Source organism: Populus euphratica, unplaced genomic scaffold (genome assembly GCF_000495115.2).
Source record: "Populus euphratica unplaced genomic scaffold, PopEup_1.0 scaffold105.1, whole genome shotgun sequence".
NCBI classification, from domain to species: Eukaryota; Viridiplantae; Streptophyta; class Magnoliopsida; order Malpighiales; family Salicaceae; genus Populus; species Populus euphratica.
Window position 1 is genome coordinate 326404 of NW_011499990.1, and position 10646 is coordinate 337049.

General features: G+C 31.9%; 1 protein-coding gene across 2 annotated transcripts; it reads right to left on the bottom strand.

Annotated features, from left to right (window-relative positions):
• Positions 1–262: 262 nt before the first annotated feature.
• LOC105140327 (uncharacterized) lies at positions 263–5085 on the bottom strand. Of its 2 annotated transcripts, none has more exons than XM_011047119.1 (5): positions 3789–5085; positions 2959–3255; positions 2289–2468; positions 1299–1517; positions 263–904 (listed from the first exon to the last, which is right to left on the bottom strand). In XM_011047119.1, the coding sequence occupies exons 1-5, from the start codon at positions 4245–4247 to the stop codon at positions 497–499; spliced, it is 1563 nt and encodes a 520-aa protein (XP_011045421.1). In that variant the 5' UTR covers positions 4248–5085; the 3' UTR covers positions 263–496. The 2 variants fall into 2 exon arrangements, with proteins under 2 accessions (XP_011045421.1, XP_011045420.1); XM_011047118.1 differs by having other exon boundaries at positions 2289–2471.
• Between the last annotated feature and the right edge of the window lie 5561 nt (positions 5086–10646).

Sequence of the window (10646 nt, forward strand, 5' to 3'; positions counted from 1 at the left end):
GGTTTAAGCTCATTAAATGAGTCTCCATTTGGAAAAAAAATAATCATATCATGCATCTCCATTTTCTTTTTTGGAACAATGTTTAATGCATTTCATGACATGAATTCTTCGAAAAAATTTCTGCCGATGTTGATGAAATGCTCCTATGGTTTGCTTGTTTTTGTGTCATTTGCAATGGCATAGCTATGATCATGCAATTGTCACGCTGGAAGCCTCTACTTCTGTTTTTGTATCATAAGTACACAAGTTGACGCACATGAACTTGTGTCAAGCTAGATTTGCATATGTTGGAATTCAAGTTATCATCTTAGCAAAATGAACATAGTTGGCAAATGTATAAGAAATCCAATAACGTAAACCTAAAGGAGCTGCAATGGTAATTCATGGATCCCCACAGACTAGACATGGACTTGTTCTCAAATTCCGAGTGCTGAAGTTTTTGAAGTTTGGCTTTCTCTTACAGTCAATGTAGTTAGATTGGGGGGTTGTTGAATTCTCAGAAATTAAAGTTTTCCTGCACAAGGGAGTGCAAAGGGAAAACTGCTTTCCTATTTTGCCTCGCCAAGGGAGATGAATTTCCAATATCTCTGAAAGGAGAGCGTTTCGGAGCATCAAGTCCACCGGTGCAGGCGTGTGGCTTTCTTCTTCCATCACTAAAGGCCGCCTTCTGCTTGCGACAATCATCATTGGTGTTGCAGTTTTCCTTTAAGCGACAAACCAATACTCGCTTCTCCGTCTCATTTGGAGCCTCCATAGAAACTGAAGGTAAATTCTTAGACCTTGATGTTTCTTTAGTACTTGCCTTCCTCAGCCTCTCGAGCTCAACATGAAGCACAGCTACCTGATTTTGTAGCTCATTTTCCTTGGCTTCAGAAGAAAGGGCTTTCTGTCTCCACTCTAGCACCTGTAAAAAGCCACATTGTTAATTTTTGCATGAATGCAAAATGAAAAATTGACAAGCTTAGGATCAAATGTTCTCCGATAAGTCTTTTACCCTTAACGAAAGGACCTAAAGTCCCATTCTATTCATCTCCCGGACTCAATGATTTCAGCATTCGAAGACAAGAACAAAAGAGGCTATTATTGGAGATTGTTCACATTTTCTTTTGTAATCCAGACAATGATAGTTGGATCTTTCCGAATGTTTGATGTTGTAGAAATGCAAACTTTGAGGGGGAAACGTGTTCTATAAGCCATTTAGAAATAGCCAAAATTGTTCCATTGGGTGGACTCACTGGCTTAGAGATAAAGAAAGAAACAAAAAGGAAAAATAGACGACACAGAGCTTGGTTTCTTACAGCAGAATTCAGGGATTGAATCTCAAAATCAGCATCAAGTGCTCGATCTTCCCAAAAATCTCTAGAAGCCTGCAACTCTTCCATCTCTTTCCTGACTTGCCCCAGAATTCCTTGCATTTGTGACCATTGCTCTGTCTCAGCCCGAACTTGCTCGATGACTCTCCGCAATATAACCTTGCAGCGCCCAGAGCATGCTTTCTCTTCACTGAGCTTTGTCTCCTGCAGGAAAAAGTTTTCGTCAACTTTCAGACAACCACCATTCATAGAGCATTTGATATTAAAATCCTACGAAGTCAGTGAGCTGACTCAGTTTTTTCTTGTCATTAAATAATCTACTTCACTATCCGACATGTGTTTCCCAGACTTTACTGAAATCGATAACTCTTGTTGTGTCAGTGCCTGTTTTTGTTTATAAAAAGTACTTTTAAAAATATAAACAGAAGATCGTTTTGATATTAAAATTACTTTTTAAAAAAAAATATTATTTTAATATATTTTTAAAAACAATATTTTCAAAAAATTACTGTTATTATAATTTTAAACACTTAATTTTAAATTACTATATACATCAAAAATCATAAATATGACTGGTTAGATATAATTTAAATATAAAAATTGTTATAAAATTAAGTCAGAAACTTGATTTAATTAAAAGTTAAGATTTTTAACTTCCAACTTAAACTATATATGTTCTTGAAAAAAGATGATTTGAATGATTTTTACCAGATATACGTCTAATTTAAATTCATTTTAACTTATTTTTATCATGAATTATTTATGAAAAACAATTTTAAATTATAACTTAAAGTCAAAAGTTATTTTCCATAATTAATGGGAAATGGATTAAAAGAGTGTTAATGAGTCACTTAATCTATAGCCTTTCACCGTGCTAGGTTTACTCAAGAATAGGAAGAGAACAGAAAACTATTTCCCTTCTGTGTAATATCGTGGATTACGAAGAGGGTTTCAGATTTAACAATGGAATTTTACCTTGCATGGTTGTCTTGTTGAAGATGAAGGCATATCGGGAAGCTCTCTTCTCTTGGAAGTGGAGGCAGAATTGGTAGCAGAACTGTTGGCAGTAGAGAGCATCGACCCATACTCATCTTCCATTCTCTCTAACAAGCTTCCATTCGACAATCCCTCCATTTTCCTTCTCAGCATCTCCATCTGCTGCATTTTCTTCTAGAAATTAGCCATATGCATATGCAATGTTAATTGTGACATAATATAGGAAATTATAGCTGCATTTCTTAAACAAATAAATGGAGAGAAGACCGATAGCAAAGCCACTAAAAGTGATCCAAAATAATAATTAAAAAAAGAAGTAATTTGTGATGTCTTCCTCTGTTTTCTTGGCATATGCTAGTCTCTTTGCTTCAAGAAACCAGAGCCACACTGGTCTGAGTAAAATTGAACTTTTGAGACAGGAAAAAACTCAGCTCGGCTAACTATAACTAAACAAGTTGACTTCATAGGAGTGAAGTGTTCATTCGGAATCTATACAATGGAAGAACTATAGATTTATTTAGTTTAGCTGCTCTTCTTCCAACAGAGAAGATAGTATGACAGAAAAGGCCCCTTACGCAACTCAAATGCAGATGATTAGATGGTATAGTGATCGAATATAACAGAAAAATGAGGACAGATTAAACATTACATTGCAACTGTGATTTGAAGCAGAAGTCTCATAGACACTGCAATTTGTTTTGATGGACAAGCTAGCTTCTGCCATCTCTTGGATCTCCTTAACACATATCTCGTCCGATTCTCCTCCGAACTTCTCTAGCCGTCTTCGAAGAATAGATACTTGTCTATCTAAATTACTACACTTTTGACCCTCTAAATCCTTAACTCCTGATCTTCTTTGCAACCTCTCTAGCTTCTCAATCAATTCTTGAATCTCTTCGTCCAATACCATTCTCACATCCTTGCCCTCACAAATCCCTTCTCTCACCTGCAAACAAATCACCAAACAAAAATCAGAAGAAAAAAGAAAACGGTCTTGTACATTTAAACAATTTAATTAGCCTCTGTATTATGTCCTTCAGAAACAATTCCTGTGTTTACTGTTGTTTGGTATCCATTATATTTGCCTTGCCCATGCTTTCTTGGCTTCCAGACAGAGCACTCTGTTTGGCTGCAGAGAGGCTGTCACAAAACTATCCAGACTAGAGAATAAAAAAAAATCTAGACCAGTCAACATTAATCAAGAACCTGACACGGGAGAAGAGAATAAAAAAATCTAGACTAATAGCTGTGCCAGGCTTGCCTGAGTTGAAGCAGACTTATCTCAACTCTCATGCCTAAAAGCAAGTGATTTTCTTTTGCTAGAATTTGTCAAGAATCAAAATTATGAACTCTCATACCATTATGTATTGTTATTTTCTTTACCTTTAATTTTTCAAGAACCAATCACACCATTGAAAATGTTAAGAACCCAAACGAAAGCAGCTAATAAGATTATGAGTTGATGAAAGAATTACTAACAGAAAGCAGAGCTCGAACTGCAGATCTTAGAATCCTCTCCATTTGAACCCTTCTTCTCTCCATCTTCTTGACAGCAATCTCCCTTTCCATCCTTAACAAATTACACTCTGCCCTCAACATCTCAGCTTGAAACCTCCACTTCTCCTCCTCCATCACCACGCTTTCCCTTTCCTCCACTCTCTCCCTCCGCTCCTCCTCAAGAAACTGATCACCCCTGATACCACCAACCATCACAATTGGCATAGCCCCTCTTGTAAACCCTCTTTCTTGATCAAACAAAACTTCCAACTTCCCCTTCTTGTCTTTTTGTGAACTTGGCTTTGCAGCGTTGGACTTCGGCACTTGTTTCCTGCGAGGCCTGCGAGGTAAATGGAGGATTCTTGGCGTTGGTTGGGCCGGTGGGTATTGCCATTTTGGCCTTCTTGATGTCAATGTTGTTATTGTTGATACTTTATCCATGCAAGAAACAACGGCTACTTCAGTCTCTCTTCTTCTTCTTCTTCTTCTTCTTTTATTCCTTCTTGATTTTGAGATACACGTTGGTTTATTGTCAAAGAAGGAGGAGTTTAAAGATTTGAACGCAAATAGTACTCCTACAAGCTCATAACAACTTCGCGTTCTATTGGTGGATGCCGGGTAGCGAGTAGGAGAGAGAGTTTGGAACTCTGAACAGAGATTTTTTAGACCAACAACTTTCCTTTTTGGTTTGAAAATTTACAGGTTTTTTGTTTGTTTGTTTGTTTTATTATGTAGGAACTGGCCTGCTGGGAAGTGGGTTCTAGTTAAAGTAGTCTGGGGCTAGAGAGAGAGAGAGAGAGAGGAGTTCGGAGTTTGGACTCTTGTGACAGAGATGCAGTACTCCTGCTAAGCCTTGATTTTGGTTGAGAATTTGAAAAATACTCTAACAATGGTTCATATGAATTGTACCGAAAATGTACCAGCTTGGAATTGAAGAGTGTGATTATCGACTTTTCAGAGTAACCCAGAGAGATCCTAGATGATTATTGACTGCTTGCACTGAAGGCATTTTCTATTTGAAAAGCAGAGGCTCATACTAAATGCTTTTTAACAGGCAGGCACCAAATCTGTATGATGCTAGCAACCATCCTGTAGGTTCAAACTTGAAAGGGGTTAAGAGAGAGAAGAGAGAGGTTAAGACTACAGGCGTGCAACCTCGTTATGTGGAAGGAACAGAGATTTCAAATGAAAGCTGTGCTGTGAGTGTTTCTTTCTCGTCTGCTCCTCCTGCTGCTTAATTTATTTCGTTTTCTTGGACCTTGTTTGCTTTCAGAAAACTGAGATGGACGTCCAAGTCAGTAATGGTACTCGTAATAAAGCTGTTATTTTCTTAAAGTATTTTTAAAAAATAAATATTAAAATAATATTTTTAATACCAATATATCAAACCAATTTAACAACATTAAAAAAATATATCAATTAAAAAAATTATAAAAACACCTGATTTTAAATGGGTAAACAAAATGTTGTACACTCCCTTTCATTTTTTTTTTACTACTTTTGTCCTTCACGTTTTATTTAGCAAATGTTTCAGGACATCATACAAAAATCGACTCTTTTGAAATTATAAAAAAAAAAAAAAAATCGACTCTTTTGAAATTATAAAAAAACAAAAAATAAATCATTTATAACAAAATAAATGTTAAATAATGCCGCAGGAATATATATATATATATATAAAAGATTTGTGAGAAATAAATGGTAACGTTCAAAAACCTTCACACAGAACAAGGGGGGCATAGCAGTGTCTGGTTTAGCTTCACATTGGAAGATGATTATATTAATCAATATGTAATTAAAGCAGTGCGTGCCGTTAAAGTTCATGTGTTAGTTATTGTTTAATAATTAGACTGATTCTGTTGTTCGTATTTGTTTATTAATTGTGGATTCTCTTCCTCAGGGATGATTTTCAAGACTGACAGCCTCATTCCTCCGCCCTCTCTCTCTCTCTCTCTCGCTGTCTCCCTCCCGCAGTGCCCTGACCCATTGCGATTCTCTTGATTCTCACGTCCTTCTCCATTTTCAAAGAAAAGCACCCAGACCCAAAGAAGCTTTTGTCCTCGGAAATATTAATGCCTTTGCCATTGCAGAGAGACAGAGTGAGACATGCAGCCATGTTTGAATCATCCAAGGGACCCACCTTTGCTGCTCCTCCTTGAACTTTACCAAGTCTTCCTCTTATCTTATTGCTACTTGTGGTTGGACAACTGTTGGAAGCTTGGTGGTGTGCTCCGTAGGCTGAGGATGGTGTTTGAAAGTGTAGAATATGGATTATTTTCTTAAACTGGTCTTAAAAAAATAAAATTAATCTTGATAAGCAAAAATCATTTAAAAAAACACTGATAATTAAGAAAAGAAAAGAAAAACATTAAAGTATATACCTAGAATAATTTGTTTCTGTTCAAGAAGCAAGTGAACAGTGGGGCTTTTGCACCATTATTCAATTATTATTTTTAATTTTTTTGATACGTCACGTCTAGTTGGCATTTTACGTGGAAGGCAAGTACCTCTTATCAAGTGGTATTGTAATAAAGCACATGGCCATGCCAATTGGGATAGAATATATATATAAGTTAGAGAAGAGAAACCATTTGTTAATTCCATAAAACCTTGTTGCTTAGAAGCACCACGATCATGTGGGGGGGAGTAAAAAACAAGTAGAGAACACCAACTTACATATATTAATAAACATTTTAATTATTTCATAAATCTGTATTATGCAGTCTAGAGCAAGTAGCCAGAAAAAATCGTCCTTTCTCTTGAAAAATGCTACCACTGCCACTATATATATATATAACAAGGATATATCAAGTTGCAAAAGGATTCAAAATCTGATGTACTCATATAAGAAATTATTTAGTGTTAAGATAATTTTTAATCACTTGTTCAAGTTAATATTTTCTTCTTCAAAGCTTAGAAAATATGAAATTGGTGGTTGTGGCATCTACAAAATAGTCTTTTCTGATTGAGTGTTAAGAGATTTTCCAATGATAAAGTTAATGTCTCTAAATAAAAACTTATAATGAATAAATAAAAAGATTTTAAATTCTAAAAATAAAAATATTTATTCTTGCTTTGGTATAATAAATACTATAAGAACTAAAGTATGAATAATTAAAAATAATATTGTGAATTATTTATATGAATGGTTTAAAGATATTTATAATTTTTAAAATCTATCATTTTAATGCAACGAGGGGTTGAAGAGTTATTTTTTTCTAGTGATATTTATGAGGTGCAAATATCTCTTTTATATTAGTAATAAGATAAAAATACAGTAGTTTTTTAAAAAACCTTTTATACATTTATCTATATAAATAGATAATTATTCCTAACATAAATATTTTATATTAAAAATCTTTAAAATGAATATTTAAAGTCTTACAATCCTAACATCAGTTTATAATCATTCTTGAAACATGAGTTTATAATCATTCTTGAACTAATTGGACTTCATAAAAGAATTGAGTACGATAATTCACCATATTTACGCAGATTTACTAATAATTAAATTTAAATATATCAGGTTTAATAATTTATCAAACTTATTCTTACTTCAACTTTGTATATTATTAAATTTAAATATATTAAATTTATCAGTTCATCAAACTCACTTGTCGGTAAATTACATTCCTGATATCAATTTTTTTTTTTATAGAGTTTTAAGTGTTTTTTCACACAGCGTCTAGAATACCGATTCATCTTGTGACTTCATATACAGTGTAAAATCTTGCCGTTGTGGGATTTTACTGTAGATGCAGTGTTTCAATTCAAAACCAACCTCAGTGCTGAGTAATTTAAATCCAGCACAGTAAACAAAGCCAAGACATGGTTAATTTATTCTCTTAATTAAATATTAGAGTACTTTAAGTCTTTTAAGATGTTACTTGTCTGTAATCACTTGGTATTAATACAACAAACCCACAGCATATTTTGCATGTCGAAATACACTCAAGTCAATGTCATCATTTATAACGAAGCAAGTGGCAGTAATTTATTGGACACAAAGAACGATTTTGTCGTTTATCTTGGAGCTCATGCTCTTGTCCTCTCCTCTTCTTCCTCAAAGCCAAGGTAGCTGGGAATCCTGATATCAACCTCGTTGATATATATATATATATATATATAAGTGCGGAGGCATGTTAAAAGCTTGGATGAGCGATTTTATCAAGTTTTTTTTATTTGTTTTATATAAGAAAAAAAATTATAATTTTTAATTAAGTTATCAAAAAAATTCTTAAAATTTATGTAGACCCTTCTAATTTAGCTTAAATTAAAATTTCAGAATTTTTTTAAAAATTTAGCAATTTAATAAAAAATCACAATTTAACCAACTTTACATTATTGAGCGTAATTTTCAATCCAATTATTAAATTAAGTTGAAATTTTATGAGGAATTATAAAATATATTAAATAAAATCTAGTTAAAATTTTTGGATGAAACTTTATAGTGCTAAAAAATGACCATCAAATAAAAGTAAAATAACTCATTCAAAGTAAAATGGTTATTTGCCATTAAAAAATAAATTAAATTAGCTCTTTCTTTTTTTATATATTGCTAATTGGGTAAAAATAGAATATAAAAAGAAAAGAAAAGAAAAGACAAGAGAAAAAAGTATGGAAAAAACATAAAAAAATAAAAGAATAATCTTATAAATTTACAAAGTACAACAATAACCTAATAAATAATCAAATAAAGTAAGGGGGAATTGAGAGAGGAAAAAAATTTAATTATTTTATTTTCTAGTTGACATAAAATTGTTATTTTATCTCGGTTAAAAACTTATTACAATATCGATTCAGATTTAATTATAAATGAATTGTATTTAACAAAATATCATATAATGTAACTTTAATAATGAGTATATTTTTACTTTTATTTTAGTTTTATGTACTTTTAAATTTATTATTTAATATTTTAGATGAGATATTTAAATTAAAACCTTACAATTAACTTTAAAAATTTATGTACATAAATTAATAATTAATTTCTAAAAATATTTATATATTTATTTAATAGCACAGATACATCTCTTTGGAAGGCTTTGACCATCTATGCGAATCTCTACGTGATTGCCTTATAATTGGCTTTTGGATAACAATGCTCCCTCACAGCAAAAGAGAGGAAAATCAGCAGTTCATGACCGCAGGTAAACTTTTAAAAAGCTTGAAGCAAGATTTACGTAGACTTTCAACGTAGTTCTGAGATTCTTATGGAAAATCAACATTTTAGAAGGAAAAAAAGAAAAAGAAATTGATTCTTAAAACACAATATCACAACTACTTGGATGTTAATTATTTATTTTGTATAGATTCAGTGCTGCTATGAGCAAGTAAAAACTCGGGTAGCAGTAGGTCCTCTGGGCCCATGTAGTATCTTCTCTGCTTCTGAAGTATTAAAAGCCAAATTTACTTTCACAGGTTACCCAACGCTAGCAATATTCGAAAACACTCAAAAAAACCAACAACAACCTGAGAAAGTCATCCATACGTTTAAGATAGCCTGTTTAGTTAGAAAGTTTTTCTTTGTTAAGGGCTTCATGCAGACTTATATTTATGTGTTTTTTAAAATATTTTTTAAATTACAGTCACGAAACCTACTACAATATAATTTATTATGTTTTGACTATGATAAATAAATTAGTTGTTCTCTTTAATGATTTAATATGCAATAACAACAACTTCAATTACAATTTTAAATAAAAACTTATTATTATTATTATTATTATTATTAGAAGCATTTTTAATTATAGCCAAACAACTATTTAAATCAAACACAATATAATAAAAAAATGTTGTATTATTAAATCAAACACAATATAATAAAAAAATATTGTGTTCGATTTAAATCATAATCACAGAAACTATTATGAAAACAAACATACTCGTAAAGTTGGTTGATTAGTTTATGCTGCCAAGTTAGTCGATTGTTTTAGCCATAATGGAAAGAGAAGTTGGACTTACACAAAGCATTATGGTCCACGAAAAGTTAAGCAACCAGTCTAAGATCATATGGTGACAGCATGGTATTAATATCCAAACCAAGCTCAAACCTCAATTCTTGATGAAGCCTAGATAGATCTAATAAAGCCCAAAAGAAGGGGTGAAAACAAAAGCTAATAGGGTTGAACATGAATATTAGCATGTCAAAAATATTTTTTTGATACAATACAAAAAATATGATATAAACTCAGATCATAAAAACATATAGTAAAATTTTAAATAAATTTTTTTAACTTAATTACATAGATATTTTTAGCTGAGCAGTAACTGACAATATAGCATATATAAGACAAAAGTGAAATAAACAATACAAAATTACCTTAAAGTACATGCTTCAAATTAAAATTCATACATAGTTTATGTAACATAAAAATATAATCCAATACAATTATGTTCATAGATTTTCATTAACTAACAATCATGTAAATAGATTTTAATGGTTCAAAACATGAGGCTTCATTATAAATGTCAGCCTTTTCTCAGCTGCAAATAATTTAATCGCCTATCAGTTGTTACAAAACTAGATTTTTAGTTGTATTTCAAGTTTAGTGGACTAGATTGTTCATTGTATTCCAAGTTTCAAATTCATTATATTTAGTTTAGCTCAATTGGAAACAAAGCAACAAGTAATATTGACATGCATTGACATCCAATATCCAAATATAGAAACTAGTTTTTAAAATAATTCATTTATGTAATTGGATCGTTTAATTCATACTCATAAAACTTACACCCTCCAATTAGATGTTTGTAGAGTAAATTTTTATTTTTATAATTCATATTTTTTTATTGGTTTGTAAGTCTTTCCTAATCAATAAGCTAAAAATATTTTACTCA